Consider the following 14,938-nt stretch of genomic DNA (forward strand, 5'->3'; position numbering starts at 1 on the left):
CACCTCACCAATCGTCGTCATCATCCTCATCATCTACACACAATCAGTCAGCACATCACCATACGCTTCACATCTATCAAACAGGAAAACCAAGGGAGGAGGAGGTACTCACCACTCCGACTAACTTTCTCCTTCCTCTTCTTCAACGCCTGCGCTAACGCGTCCGCCATCCCCCCGGGCCCACCAGCGCCAACCGTCTTCACCCCCGGCGGCGGCAGCCCGCTCCCGTGCGGGCCGCTATCGCCGCTGTTGCCCACCATCGCAGCGGAGCGGTCGCGGATCTGGCTCCTGTCGACCTTGCGCAGGGCCTTTATGCCGCCTGCGCCGCGAATGCTTTCGAGCATAGCTGAGCGGGCGTCGCCGCCGGCAGCCGGGAGCGGAGGGGCCGCCGGCGCGGAGCCCGAGTCGCGGTTGGGAGGGGGAGGTGGGACGCCGCCCAGACCGCCGGGAGGAGGAGGCGGAGGAGGAGGCGGAGGTGGAGCGCCTGGAATACCGCCTGCTCCGGGAGGAGGGGGAGGAGGTGGTGGTGCCGGCGGCGGGGCACCAGGGAGGCCACCTGGTGGCGGCGGAGGGGGAGGAGCACCTGGGATGCCGGCGGGAGGAGGAGGTGGCGGTGGAGGTGCAGGTGCAGGAGGCGCGCTCGAAGCTGGAAGAGGTGGCGCAGGGGGCGGATGCGACGCGGGCAGTGGCGGAGGGGCCGGGCTCCTTGTCGGCAAAGCCGGAGGAGGACGCGAACTTGGTGGCGGAGGTGGAGGTGGAGCGCTCGACACCGGGGCCTTGGGAGGCAGCGGCGGCGGGACCGGAGGTGATGGGGCCGCAGCTGGCTCGCGAGGTGGAGGAGGGGGAGGAGCAGCATTGCGACTCGGGGGTGGAGGAGGCACGCTCCGTTGTCCTGTAAATGGAGGAGGCACACCGAACCGATGTCCTGAGTCCTGGGTGTCGTTCGGAATCTTGGGCGGTCGTGGAGGCGGTGGAGGCGCCGGTGCCGGGGTCGGAGGCACAGAGCGAGCTGACTCTGTGCGAGCAAACTTGCCAGCGTCCGGCAATGGAGGAGGTACCGCGAACTTGGGTCGACCAGGCGACGTAGAGTCCCGAGAGGCTGTTTCAGTATGGCTCGGTTGTTCTGTTTTGGAGCGTCTTGGTGCTGGAGGTGGAGGGGGTGCGGGAGCTCGTCTCGGAGCCGGAGGAGGTGGAGGAGCCGAAGGAGCCGAGGCCGACTCAGAGACGGAACGATGAGCTGCGGCCGGAGGCGGAGGAGGCGGTGCTCGGTGTCCGGGGGCCGCTGATGGAGGCGGAGGAGGCGGGGGAGGGGGAGTAGATGCAGGCAGCTCGGCTGGGGCCGCTTGGGCCGCCTGCTCCTTGAGAAAGTCGACAATGAAGTCCTGGTTCTCGCGGATAAAGTCATCTGTCAATCCCTTGGCCTTGAGGTCTTCGCCGAAGTTCTGCCTCCAGTTGGGGTCGAAAGCATCGAGCTTCTCGAATCCTGACGACGATGACGAGCGGGCGTGGTGGCCGTTGACGCTGCCGGAACGGCTCTCTCTGGTCGGTGGTCTCGGGGACTCGGGAGGCGTTGGAGCCGAAGAATGGCGGTGGCCCCCAAAGAGACCTCCCAAAAAACCGTGATGATGCTTCGAATGAGCAGCAGGAGCGGCGCCTCCGAACGGTGTCTTTAATGTTGCTTTGCTGGCGTTCTTTTCCCTGTCGTTCATCTTCTTGAGAAACTGCTTTGCCTCCTTCTCGTCGACGAACGAGAGGCCGGCCAGGCACTCTTCGAGCTCGAAAGTATGGAAAAACACGCGGTCCTGGTTGTAGCTCCAATTCTCAAAAATCTCCTGGTCCCATATAACGCCTCTGTTTCCGGGCTGCCGGCGTGTTAGCAGTGATGATCTGGGCGCGCAGGCAACAGCAACACTGGTTTCCGAGGCGTACCGAGATATCCACCATCTTCAGCCAGAAGGTGTTGCCGACGAGGTCGTTCGCCAGCACGACGGCGCCCTGCAAGCCGGTGTAGGTCCATTTCGAGCGGTTGGGGTAGGCGACGTAGAGCCTGGCGACGGCGACGGCATGGATCTTGTTTGTCTGCTTGGGAACATGGCGCTTGACGGTCTCGCGGTCGTCGTCGCTCAGGATGGACGGCATGGCGAGATAGGGGTGGGTTGGGCGCCGGGGGCAGCCCAGAGACGTCGAGGTGGCGGATGTAAGGGAGCGGCGATCTCAATTGCAGACGGGGGACTGGCGTTGCAAAGTCCCAAAAGGATCGTCGGGGAGTGTAGTGATGGCGCAGGTCTGGATTGCAGCGCCGTGGGGTTGCCTGTTGGTGAACGAGCAGCGTGCGTCAGCGACGAGTCGATGACGGAGGACAGCGGCGCCAAGGAACGTCAAGTCTTGCCAAGATGGCGCACCCAGGTTTTGGGGCGGAGCAGCTCAGGGGATGCCACTGCTGGGGTGCGCTACGGATATGGGACACCGTACAGAATACAGTGCCGAACTTGTGAAAGGTACTTAGAGGGGGTGGCTTACTGACAGTTCGAGTTGAGGTTGATGCTCGAGGTGAGCAGATTGTTAAAGGTGTTCTCAGTCATCATGTTGTACCAGCATTGGCAATCTCTGCTTTTCGTCTGAGCGATCAAGATGTCTCTTAAGGAACTCCCGTCATCATGGAAGCTCAGGTAGCTCCTCCAGCTGTTGCTGATGTCCTCCTTATGAGAGATGTAGTAGTAATTACAATACCTGACCGCCGCTCCTGCCCTTGTCCACCATGGGGATGGTCAGCCGCCAGCTCACTCACCTGGGCTTGTTCTTTCCCTTTCCTCTGGGTTTGATTGTGAGGAGGACCGGGCAGTGGGAGCCTGGAATTTCACTTCTTTCCCGTGCCCTTCTCTCCAATCTCATTGAGAACCGGGCTTTCTTGAACTTCACACAGCATCCGACGGAGTAGTTCACCGATAGCAAGCCAAATAAAGATGGACTCGTCCCCTTCAACCCCTCTCTCCAAAGCCCCCCTCGATGTTCTCCAACATATTTGCCATTTCCTCTCCCGCCGGGATTTGCTCAGCCTGGCCTTGGTGAGCCGGGTTTGGCGCAAGGCAACGGCGTCACGCCGACTCTCTCGCATCCGCCTCCACATCCAGAACCATCAACAGTTGGTGCGAGACTTGGAGGAATGGGACAAGATCCTCAGTCGATATGATGGGTTCGGCTATGTTCGCCGGATCACCCTCAACGGTGGCATGCACTATTTGGATAAGGCCTGGGACTTGAACGCGCCAGTGGAGCCCGCTCCCGAGGACAGCGATGATGAAAACGACGACCTCATCAAATTCACAGATTTCCACCCCCATCTGCCAGAGCCGCTTCCCGAATACAAGCAAGCCGAGCATGAAGCATGGCTGCCGCTTGTTGGATTTCTCCCCAGGCTGCCTAGTTTGACTGATTTGGTCTACACCTGTGCAAACCAAGTGCCCGCCTGTGTGCTCACTGCCATTCACGAGCACCATCCGCACCTCCGCCTACATGTCTCAACCTTCAGCCTGCGCAGCCTCTTCCTCCCCCGGAAGCATAAGCCGGTCGAGATTGATCCCGACGAGTACGCTCTTGTCACCTCATCCTGTCTGTACAGTATTCGCACACACCACGCCAGCGGCAATGGCAAGTTTTCTCCCAACTTCAACCATGAGGCTTTAGGGCAGATGTTCGGCGCGGGATGGTTTCCTGGGCTGAAGCACTTGTGTATGCAATGCCCCAGCATAACCAACGCCAATGACCAAGCTATAGCTCTTGAAGCACCTCGGATACCATGGGGAAGAACCTTTTGCAGCTACCGCGGAAACCCCCCAGATGAACCGCAGGAGCCACCGACCTCATCAGCGCTGACGCAACTTGACACCTTTTCCGTCACATACCAAATATATGATCAATTCCTGCTCCAACGCTTCATTGCCGCGTGGAGTTCCCGTATTGACTTTGCCGCCCTCCGCAACCTGACGATCCGTAACAGGATCACCAAACGCCTGCTGGATACCTTCATACAGTGTGCCCAAGATCCGGAAACGAGATGGTTCCGCTCCCTGCGCTCGCTCAACTTGGGCGTCAATCCCGCGGAATGGTCAGCAAACCCCTTCGGCGAGTTTGATGGTAAAGTGGCAACCTTGCTTTCCGTTCTCCCGCCGCTTGAGGAATTGATCTTGGATGGCTATACTGGCTTGGAGGTTTCCCGGCTCGCCATTTTTCATCATCACGGCGCGACTCTCCGCAAGCTGCACCTCCCCGCGGATCGTGAAAAGAATTTGCTTTCCCGTTCTGGGGAAGAGTACGTGCTCAACCCTCAGCAAGTCCTGGAAATCGCGCGCCGTTGTCCACGCCTTCGAGACTTCCGGATATTGTTGCGCCGTAACTTTGTGAATGAAACCGAAGCATTACGTGCCATTGCCCACATCCCGCAGCTGCAGCGCGTCCGTATTGTCTGGGATTGCAAAGGAGAGGATGGACAAGAACTTCTAGATCACCTTCGCGTCGAGCGACCATGGACAGGGCGCGATCTTCGAGACATTCGAAACCTGTTGATGAGAAATGCGGTAGACGAAACACTGGCCCTAGCCATCTGGGAGGTCATTTCCGAGGAGAGAGCACACCAAACCCTGCCACCGCTGGAGCGAGTTTTCATTGATACAAAATTTGCTACTTCATCTGAGGATTATTGGGTCAGAACACCTTTGGAGCTCTGGATCAGGTGGATAGGAAGGTCTTGGGTGTGCCAGAGAACGTCTCGTTGGGATGACAAAAACGAAGACGAGGTTTCGGTGCTCGGAAAATCGGTTTCCGGCTATGAAGGACTGAAGGATAGGTTGCAGAAGATAGGTTATCGGAACATCCCCAATGGTAAAATTGGGGGGGAACTAGACGACCAAGGCAAGCCAGGAAGGAAAGATGCGAAACGGGGGAATATATGGAGCAGGACGTGGGCATCCAGGGGAGGGGACTGGAGAGACGAGTGGCATAGCTTTCCTCTCCGAATCCAGGGTGACATTTGGGAGGAGAATGAAATGGAGGATTTCCTGGAGTCGGATGGAGCACCGTATTCCCACGAGTATGAAGACATGGAAGACTAGTTGTCCAAGGATGAAAAAGAGAATGACCCGAAGGAGGATGGAATGGGGGCGCAGGGGATCACTGCTGACTGGACTTCACCATGCAGACCATTTTTTTACTTGATGTAACCAACCCTAACTACACACTCGAGGTACCGAGGTACACATCCTGATGTCCGTCCATTACTTATTCAACTCCTGCGCCCTGGCCCGCCTCTCCTCCTTGGTCCCTTCTTCAGGGACATTAAAGTCCTTGGGGATGGCCGGCCCCGGGTTGGCGGCGTGTGCATTAAGCACAGCCTTCAGACTCTCGGAAGCCTTGCTCAGAGGGTTACCCTCGTTTTGATTCTGTTGTTGGTTTGACGGGCATCGTTTCCGCGGGTCAGAGATTTCGAAGCGAGCAGAGGTTATACCTACATATGATCGGAAGGAATCGCCCAAACTCACCGGCTTGTTCTGGTCATGTTGCTGCTGCTGCGACGACGACGACGGGGTTTTGGAAGAGTCCATGGTTGATGTTGAAAGTGTGAGATATGGTGGTTTGGGTGTAAGTGGGAAGAGAGGGCGGAAGATTGGATACAAGTGTTGTCGAGAGTTGATGGCTCGAAATCTTGAGAGACAAATGTCGAGAGCCAGAATTGTAGAGGAATAAGTTCGATTTGGAAGGAGTTGAAGCTTTAATAGGACCTTGAATAGTTGGGCTCATAGTTGGAACCCAACGTCGTCAGCGGTTGATGACCTTGGAACGTTAATGACGTCGTGGAGAACCAGGGTGTACGCGGGAGACGGTGTCAAGATGCTTGGCACTCTTTGTCGACCTCACCGTCCGTCACCTTCCCTGGCCTCGTCCAACGGCAGCGCTTACGGAGCAGACGGAGCACGGCGTAATCCGTACGGAGCACCGTTTAACGCCGATACATTACCAGTACATGATACAGTCACTAAACATCTCAAGCTCACTCTCAAACTCTCATCATCCGAACAGCCACAAGAGTGGCACAAACCAAACAAGGCATTTGGATGGCAACGGGGCTGGGCCCGGAGTCCGGCCACATCCCGAATGTCAACCGCTGCCGGGACATCGCAGCCCGTACAGCCCGTCAAACTCTCGCTGCCGCTGGTATGTTGGACAAGCACCGTTGTATTCCACTTTACCTTCGCTCACCATTCCCCAGGTCTATCAGCAGAAGCTCTTTGAGGAGCTCCGCAACGAAGATGAGCTCGTCGTGCTGGCCCGGGGCCTGGGCCTCCTGCGCCTCGTCACCAACCTGTTACATTCCTACGATGCCGCCGGCAGCAACCTGATCGTCGTCGTCGGCGCCGATGACAGGGAAAACGCTTGGATCGGCGAGGCTCTGGCTGAGCACGCCGCTGTCAGCATGACACCCCGCGCCCGCGGCTTGACCTTGGTGAACACCGACTACACCAACGTCGCCACCCGCGAGAAGATGTATGCCCAGGGCGGCATCTTCAGCATCACCTCGCGCATCCTCATCGTCGACATGCTCACCGGTCTGCTCAATCCCGAGTCCATTACCGGCATGATCGTGCTCCATGCCGACCGTGTCACCGCCACCTCCCTCGAGGCTTTCATTCTCCGCATTTATCGCCAGAAGAACAAGGTCGGGTTTCTCAAGGCCTTCTCTGACAACCCGGACCCTCTGGCCACGGGATTCTCCCCGTTGGCTACAACCATGCGGAACCTCTTCCTTCGCAAGGTCTCGCTCTGGCCGCGCTTCCATGTCCACGTCGCTCAGTCGCTGGAGGGCAAGAAGAAGGCCGAGGTGATCGAGCTCGAGGTGCCCATGACGGAATCCATGCGCACCATCCAGAATGCCATCATGGAGTGTGTCGAGATCAGCATCCAGGAGCTCAAGAAGAGCAATCCGGGCCTCGATATGGAGGACTGGAACCTGGACAGCGCGCTGCTCAAAAACTTTGACCTCATAATCCGCCGCCAGCTCGAGCCCAACTGGCATCGCGTCAGCTGGAAGACCAAACAAATCGTAAGCGACCTGACCGTTCTTCGCGGCATGTTGCACTCCGTGCTGGCTCTCGATGCAGTGTCATTCCTGCAGCACCTCGACACCATCCATGCCGCCCACATGCCGGCTCCCGGCTCAACCCGCCAGACCCAATCCCCTTGGCTTTTCCTCGACGCCGCCGAGACCATCTTTGGGGAGGCCAAACGGCGCGTTTACACAAGCACCCAGAAGCTCAACGCGGACACTACCATCGACTCACTGAAACCCGTCCTCGAGGAGCAGCCCAAGTGGGCCGTCCTGGCCGACGTGCTCGAAGAGATCGATAGGGACCTCTTCTTCGAGCCGCCCGCCCGTGACGACTCCAACGGCACCATCCTCATCATGTGCTCCGACACCAACACGTGTCGCCAGCTGCGCGACTACTTGCAAACCATGCACGTCAAGCCGAGGACCGAGAAGAAGATCGAGGAGTTCTACGACCCGGAGCACGACAAGCCGTCGGCCGCGTTTATGATGCGCAGAAAACTGCGCAACTACCTCAAGTGGAAGCGCGAGTTCGCTCAGGTCAGCGCTCAATTGTTCGCCGAGAACCAGCGGGCTGTTTCCGGCGCTGTTGATCCTCGCATAGGCAGGAGAGGTCCGCCTCCGAACAAACGGCGTCGCGTCCGCGGTGGCGGAAACGTGGGCGCAGCCCCGGGGCGCCACGAAAACGGAAGCATCGCGCAGTATTTCGAGAAGCCGGGGGAGGTGGCCGAATTGATGGCCGAGGTCCAAATCACCGAAGAGGAGGCGCAACAAAAGGAAGATGTCGTAGCCGACCCGCTCGAGGACATGGACGACTACTTCCAGCTCTACGACATGCAAGACCTGGTCGTGATCCACGCATACGAGGGTGACCTGGACGAGCACGTCCTCGAGGAGGTCAAGCCCAAGTTCATCATCATGTACGAGCCCGATGCGGCCTTCATCCGGCGCGTCGAGGTCTACCGCTCGTCGCACAACGACCGCAACGTCCGTGTCTATTTTCTTTATTATGGCGGCTCCGTCGAGGAACAGCGCTACCTCTCCGCGGTCCGCCGCGAAAAGGACGCCTTCACCAAACTCATCAAGGAACGCGCCTCCATGGCGCTCACCCTCACCACCGACACACACGGCGCGCCCGAAGATCCGCAGGAGGCCTTCCTCCGGACCATCAACACGCGCATCGCGGGCGGCGGGAAACTCGCCACCTCGGCGACCGCGCAGCCGCCACGCGTGGTGGTCGACGTCCGCGAGTTTCGCTCCTCGTTACCCTCCCTCCTCCACGGCCGCTCCATGGTCATCGTCCCCTGCATGCTCACCGTCGGCGACTACGTGCTGAGCCCGACCATCTGCGTCGAGCGCAAGACCGTCAGCGACCTCATCAGCTCGCTCAACTCGGGCCGCCTGTACAGCCAGTGCGAGGCCATGTTTGCGCACTACAAGAACCCGGCGCTGCTGATCGAGTTTGACCAGAACAAGAGTTTTACCCTGGAGCCGTTCGCGGACCTGTCGGGCAGCGCGGCCAGCGTGAGCTCCGCGCACGCGGGGCAGGCGGATCTTCAGAGCAAGATCGTGCTGCTGACGCTGGCGTTTCCCAAGCTGAGGATCTTGTGGAGCTCGTCGCCGTACGAGTCGGCCGAGATTTTTGAACGGTTGAAGAGCCAGGAGGAGGAGCCGGATCCGATCGCCGCGGTGAGGGCCGGGTTGGAGAATGAGGAGGAGGTTGACAGTACCTTGAAGCCGGGAGGCGCGGAGCAGCAGATGTTTAACCAGGTGCCGCAGGACATGTTGGCGCAGGTGCCCGGGGTGACGACCAAGAATATCATGAATATATTGTATGTGGCGGAGAACATCAAGGAGGTGGCTAACATGACGGTAGCGGAGTTGCAGCCGCTGGTGGGGAGGGAGGCGGCGAGCAAGATTTGCGGGTTCTTTGCGAAGGATTTGTTGGAGGATGAGGGATGAATGGGGCGGTAGTGAGAGAGATGCGGGTTTAGAAGAGATCTATGATAATAAATCCGACGCGCTACGTGCCCTCTTGAGTTTTCTGTCCAAGGACATGAGCTAAATCCTCCACCATCTGCCAACAATGCCATGGGGACGACAAGCCGTAAGAGATACATATACTGTTGACCCCAGATTCTCAGAACCACTTTTCGTAAGGTACCTAGCCAAACCCAAGGACAGAACATGAAGAACCAAGGAGATAACCTCCCCTCTCTACTGTCTCCAACAGAACCCGCTGCACAACATCATACACTACCGGACTCCCCCAAAATCACAGCCTCTTCTCTTTCTTCGGCCGCATCAACTCTCCCCCCTGAAGCTGAGGCTGCCACTGCGGCTCCCAAACCCCATCCAACCTCGCAACATCCACGCCCGTCTCAATCCCCATCGTCCTAGTCATCATCATCATCCCCGCCATATCAGGAGAATGGTAATACACACCAGGTTCAAACATACCACCACCACCACCACCATTCATCACATCACGATTATACCCACAAAACCCGGGATCTTCATACCGGTAGTCCCCACACCGCTGCTGCTGCCTCCTCCTCTCCCATCTCTCTTGCCATCTACTAGCACAACGGGGAAACCACCGGGGATACTCGTTGCGGTGGTGGTATTGCTGCAGTCTTGGTATATGATTATTCCTGCAGCCTCCCCAAGTAGTGAGGTCGGTGCAGGTCAGGCACGAGAGGATGTCGGCGAGGGCGTGGAAGGCGGCGTGGACCGTCGCGGTGAGGACGTGCGCCGCGGTGGCGAGGAGGGAGAAGAGGATGTGGCCGAGGGCTTGGAGGGTGTAGTCAAGCTGTAGTATTCACGGGTAAGGCAGGTTAGTTATTTGTTGTGGATTTAAGGTGGGAAAGGTTGGGGAGGAGTTGCCCGGGTCATAAGGGGTGAGGGACATACGTAGGAGATGACGGCGCCCATGATGATGGTGGTGATCTTAAGGTAACCAGATAGGAAGGAGAGTATGATACTTGGTGGTGGTATGTATCAATTTGGATTGGAACGGGGTGTAGCTTTGATACCTTGCCGGATGGTATGCTGGGGATAGTTCCAGTTTAGGTGATAGTCGGGTCACTGCCCCGAAGTCGGAGGTTTCCTTGGAGTGATGATACTGTGAGGATCTATCCGCCCTGACGTGGTGGTTTGGGGGATAGGGGATATATATGCCCAGAAGTCCTCTTTCCTTTCCCCGGGAATGACTTGCTGCTATCATCATATCCTCCATAATTGGTTTCCGAGCTGATGAGGTCTCCCAGCATAGTATTCGAGTGTTCCAAGTTGTCCTTTGGACGTCGGACTCGCACTCGGACTTCGCAACTCCTCAAGCGGAAGGCCCAGTTAATAGGAGTGACGTCATGCTCGCACCGGCAGAAATCTCTAGTCTTTGTGTCTCCTTGTCCCACTGTGATGACAACTATGTACTCCGAGGAGATGCGGGCGGAGCCCTAGAGGATGCTCTTTGTTTTGGAGAACAGCACCGCGCGGGTCGGGGACAACGGGATATTGTGTTCAAGCTCAAGCCTGGAACGAGCTACACCTTAGAGTGTGATGATATCACGACGGTCCTTCTCGGGGGTTCGGTATTTCATATGTCTATTGGGTATTCATCAAGATAACCTCATGCCATGTGCACCCATACCAAGAAAGAAACCACCACCAACACCACTTGACCGTGACCACATCTTCCCCGCCATGCAAATCCCCATGCCAGTGTCCATGTCAATACCAACCCCCAGTGTTCCCAAGTACCACATCTACCGCCCAACCAAGCTCCTCTGAATCCTCGCAAACTTCCTAAAATCCATCTTCTCGGTGCCTCTCGGGTCAACATTCTCCCCGCTGACAATGGTATGCACGCGCATGCGCTCGTCATACCGCAGCCCCGACAGCAGTTTGGGCGTGATGAGGAAATACTGGCTCGTGTGCTCGCGGCAGGCCACCTCGACCATGCGCTCGTGCACCATGCGCTCGTTGCGGGGGTCCATGCCCTGGTTGATCTCATCCACCACACGGAACGGCGCCTGGGCCATGGACTGCAGGGCCATGAGGTAGAAGATGGTCGAGACGGCGCGCTCGCCGCCGGACTGGCGGTGCTGGTCGAGGCGCTGGAGCGTCTCGTTCTCGCGGAACTTGACGCGGATCTCGATGGCCCAGCGGTCAAAGTCCTCGTCCTTGTGCACCGCCACCTCTCCTGCGCAGCTGATCTGCTCAAAGTTGTAGCTAAAAGCGTCATTAATCTCGCCCACAAGCGCGTCCAGCCGCGGCTCCCACTGGCTTTTGATTTCATCGATCCGCGCGTTCAGCTCGGCCAGCGTGCCGTCCTGGCGTTCCTGCTGTGTGCGCGCCGCCCGGATGCGCTCCGCGTATCTCTCGTACTCCTCCAGAGCTTGCGGGTTGTTGGCCTGGATCACTTCGAGTTTGGTTCTGGCGAGTTGGAGGGCGTCGTCAATATCCGCTACGGTTTTCCCCGCCGACTTGGCGGCCATCTCTTCCTTGTTTTCTACGGTGAGCAACGCGGCGGCGGCGGCCTGAGCAGACTTTGCCATGTCCTTCCGCATCTTCAGCTCATCCTCGACCGCTTTGAGCTCGTCCTTGGCTTGCTGGATTTTTTGAGTGATGTCGATGTTCTTAGCGTTCAGTACGGCGACATCAGACTTGGCCTCGAGCAGGACGAGTTGCGCCTCGAGAAGGGCCTGGCGGGCTTCGCGTATGCGGTTGAGCTGCTCGTGGTGCTTCAGGATGGCCTTGGCCTTATCCAAGACTGCCTGATCGTGCTCCTGTTCCAGCTCGAGGGTGCGAGTTTTGGCTTCCTGGTAGGCCGTTCTCGCAAACTCTAGCTCCTTTTTCGCCCGTTCTTCATTATAGAGTCAGTCATCAGAATGCCAGGGTCTCGACCCAATGTGATATAGGGGCCATACCAATCTCATTGGGCAGTTCCTGCCATTTCGTGTACGCGGCCTGGAGTTCATTTTTCTGTCGCTGCATGTCGTCCTAGGGATGTGTCAGCAGTAAGACAAAACGACAAATGGTCAAAAAGGGAAGACATACGATCATCTTGTTGAGTTCAACCCTCTCGGTCTCAAGTTTTTCGTGAAGTTTCTTCTTGGCTTCTTGCTCCTCCTGTAACTTACGTCCTTGAGTGTTGACGTCGTCTATTTGTCTCTCGATCTCTTCCTTCTCGGCAGCGTCCGCCGGCTCCTCTGTCCAGAACCTGCCCCTGTTGATCTGATTCACGCGGGTGGATACGGCGCCCGGGCCGTATTCTCTCCGACGCACGATTCGGTACATCTTTCGATGAGCCGCAAACTGATTCAACCGCTCGTTCTGGAGAATGAGTTCGTATTGCTCGTCGGATATATCCTGGAGTGCCACGACCGAGGCGTGGAGTTTCCTTTCGCCGCAGAGCATGGCAAGGACGGGTTCAGGACCCTCCAAGTAGTCGGTGACGTAGCCATCGAAACCGAGACGGCGGAGTTCATCTCGCGGTAGCGGAGGCCGGAAGGAATCGAGCGTGGAGAAGGTGGTGCGGATCGTGACAGAGAGGCCCATTTTGCGATAAAACTGATCGCTCAGCTTCTTGTGGTCCTCCTTGGTCTGCGAAGTGAAGCACAAGAAATCTCCCCTCTGCAACATGGCTTGGATCATATCCGAGTACCGCATGTCCTTGACAGAGCAAGTGAGCATTGGGGGTCCAAAGACTTCCTTCTCGAACTCGTTCTGGTGGTCCTTGAGCCACTTCCAGCCCTCGGCGACGTCCCGGTCAAGTCTCTCCAGGTGAGACAACATCTGACCTTCCTTGGATGCCAACCTGTCCAGAGTGGCCTTCAACTCTTTTTTCCTTTGCGCAAGGTCTATTATTGTGCTACGCAGTTCGTCGAGTTCTCCCCCGACGCGGTATACTTCGTTTTTCTTTTCACGCTCGATGTGTTGTTTTTCTCTCTGAAAAAGCCACCTGTTAGCAACACGGCTTGTGCTAGATATTATACAGAGAACGAACTTACGATCCGTCTATTCCAGTCCTGCGAATCAAATGGCGGCGGCGCCTTGCGATAATCAGCCTCTAGCTTGGATATTTTCTTCTTCGCAGTGCCAATCTTGTGCTTCCGCTCCTGAATGCTTCTCCTTTCTTCCTCCTTCTTGACATGTATCCGCTGACAGTTGGCTCCGGCAGCGTCAACCTCTTGCGCCGCGGCGTCCGCAGCTTCTTCGGCCTCCCGCAATCGGCGCTGCCGGTCAGAGACGACCAGCTCAATCTTGGTGGCATATTCTTGCTTCTTGTTGACGGCCTCCAGCGCCGGGGCGGAGTCTCGTTCGAGACGTTTGAGAGCACGCTGGGTTTCGATCCTGTGCTCTTTTGCCTGGTTGTATTTGGCCCGAGCCTCGTTGTACTCGACGACCACCCGCACTTTCTTGAGATCTTCGATCTCTTCCTGGATCGCCCTCCGTTCGCGAAGTTTTTCGACGTCGGCCTGGAGAACCTGTTGGCGCGATTCGAGCTTGCGGAGCTCCTCGCGGGTCTTCTCGCTGCTGCGTTGGCTCTCCTTTTGCGCCTTGAAGAGCTCCTTCAGCTCGGCCCGCTGCTCGATCATCTCCTCGGGGGCGGCGGCCTGGAGGGTCTTGTCGAGGAGTTCAACTGGGGTGAGGGCGGCGAACTCGGCAACCTTGTCCTGGGGCAGGAATTGGCAGAGGTTGTCGATTTGGATGCGGAGTGACTGCATGAGTTTTTGGATGTCCCTGTGCGCGACCCGTTGGCCATTGAGGGTAAATTTTCTGCTGTTATCCTCGCGTCGAATGCAGAGACCGACGACGTAGTTCTCTGGGTCTTCCGGCTTCCGTTGAAGCTCAATCTCGATCTCGGCCTCTTCTTTGCCGTGCTTGACGAACTCCCCAAACTGACTCGCCCTGCCCAGGACGTTGGAGGAATAGCCCAGCCCCAAGCAGATGGCGCACACCAGCGAGCTCTTTCCCGTGCCGTTGGGTCCAATGACCATGTTGAGATTGGGGCCGAGGAAGAATTCGGCCTCTTCGTAAGTCACGAAATTCCGGACCTTGACGCGGACGATGGCCCCAGGTTGGAAGCCGGAGGCCGGCCGGCCATTTCGAGACGGTCGGGTTGTCTGTCTTCTTCTTGTAGGTTGAGTGTAGACATCGTCATCGGAAGAGTTGCCGTCGCTTGATCCGAATTCTTGCGAGGCTTCGCCGCCCCTCAAACGGAGACGGAAGGAGCCTGGCTCATTGGACATGTTGGCGGAAGGTGGAATTATGCGCTGGTGGCGTCTATGCTAGATTCCAGTCGTCGTCGATTGCTTGCCATCGCAGTGCGAGCCGGGCACTGTATGTGTTGATTTTGTGTCGAAGACTCGTCGTCCGATGTCTCCGATGTCGAAAGAACGCGCCGACGCGTTGAGGCAAGAGCAGGGATGAAATTGGAGAATGGACAGTGTATGAGGCCCCTCTTTTACTGTGCTCGGCTTGTTACCACAGGACGCTCATGACAAAGGCTACCTGGTAGATATGAAGAGACGGCGGGAGGCCGTTCTCTCAATCTGAGTCCTTGCTGGCAAAGGATATCTCAGAATTGTTAATTTACCTCCGTTTTTCTTGACGGGCTGCTTCTATCACCTATTTTCCTGTCTGGATGTCTTCTCCCGCTAACACATCGCGGGGGAACACGAACGGTATGTGTAGTGGGAATGGCACTGCGACCACCCCAGGCTTGGTGGGCCCCGCAATGCCAAGGCTGAGACTTACAACTCTCTCCAACATCAGCTTCATCCCTCCCCCTCCACCAAACATCCATCACGAAGATGAAGAGGTTGACCCAATGCT

The 14,938-nt window shown here is 57.3% G+C and overlaps 6 protein-coding genes across 6 annotated transcripts; 2 read left to right on the plus strand and 4 right to left on the minus strand.

Moving 5' to 3' along the window:
* Positions 1-4: 4 nt before the first annotated feature.
* VTJ04DRAFT_2425 (uncharacterized protein) lies at positions 5-2,139 on the minus strand (the record flags this gene model as incomplete). The annotated part of the gene is made up of 3 exons (XM_069360213.1): positions 5-33; positions 113-1,862; positions 1,930-2,139. The coding sequence occupies 3 exons, from the start codon at positions 2,137-2,139 to the stop codon at positions 5-7; spliced, it is 1,989 nt and encodes a 662-aa protein (XP_069220946.1).
* Positions 2,140-2,963: 824 nt separating this feature from the next.
* On the plus strand, positions 2,964-5,108 carry VTJ04DRAFT_2426 (uncharacterized protein; the record flags this gene model as incomplete). The annotated part of the gene is made up of 1 exon (XM_069360214.1): positions 2,964-5,108. The coding sequence occupies one exon, from the start codon at positions 2,964-2,966 to the stop codon at positions 5,106-5,108; it is 2,145 nt and encodes a 714-aa protein (XP_069220947.1).
* A 162-nt stretch (positions 5,109-5,270) lies between these two features.
* VTJ04DRAFT_2427 (uncharacterized protein) lies at positions 5,271-5,597 on the minus strand (the record flags this gene model as incomplete). Its single annotated transcript, XM_069360215.1, has 2 exons — positions 5,271-5,435; positions 5,535-5,597. 2 exons carry the CDS (start codon positions 5,595-5,597, stop codon positions 5,271-5,273), a joined length of 228 nt encoding a protein of 75 aa, XP_069220948.1.
* Positions 5,598-6,147: 550 nt separating this feature from the next.
* Positions 6,148-9,058, plus strand: VTJ04DRAFT_2428 (uncharacterized protein; the record flags this gene model as incomplete). The annotated part of the gene is made up of 2 exons (XM_069360216.1): positions 6,148-6,207; positions 6,263-9,058. The coding sequence occupies 2 exons, from the start codon at positions 6,148-6,150 to the stop codon at positions 9,056-9,058; spliced, it is 2,856 nt and encodes a 951-aa protein (XP_069220949.1).
* A 313-nt stretch (positions 9,059-9,371) lies between these two features.
* On the minus strand, positions 9,372-10,030 carry VTJ04DRAFT_2429 (uncharacterized protein; the record flags this gene model as incomplete). The annotated part of the gene is made up of 2 exons (XM_069360217.1): positions 9,372-9,908; positions 10,010-10,030. The coding sequence occupies 2 exons, from the start codon at positions 10,028-10,030 to the stop codon at positions 9,372-9,374; spliced, it is 558 nt and encodes a 185-aa protein (XP_069220950.1).
* Positions 10,031-10,863: 833 nt separating this feature from the next.
* On the minus strand, positions 10,864-14,352 carry VTJ04DRAFT_2430 (uncharacterized protein; the record flags this gene model as incomplete). Its single annotated transcript, XM_069360219.1, has 4 exons — positions 10,864-11,963; positions 12,028-12,100; positions 12,158-13,048; positions 13,111-14,352. The coding sequence occupies 4 exons, from the start codon at positions 14,350-14,352 to the stop codon at positions 10,864-10,866; spliced, it is 3,306 nt and encodes a 1,101-aa protein (XP_069220951.1).
* Positions 14,353-14,938: the final 586 nt, after the last annotated feature.

Source organism: Mycothermus thermophilus (assembly GCF_041956435.1).
Source record: "Mycothermus thermophilus strain CBS 625.91 unplaced genomic scaffold VTJ04scaffold_2, whole genome shotgun sequence".
Lineage (NCBI taxonomy): Eukaryota > Fungi > Ascomycota > Sordariomycetes > Sordariales > Chaetomiaceae > Mycothermus > Mycothermus thermophilus.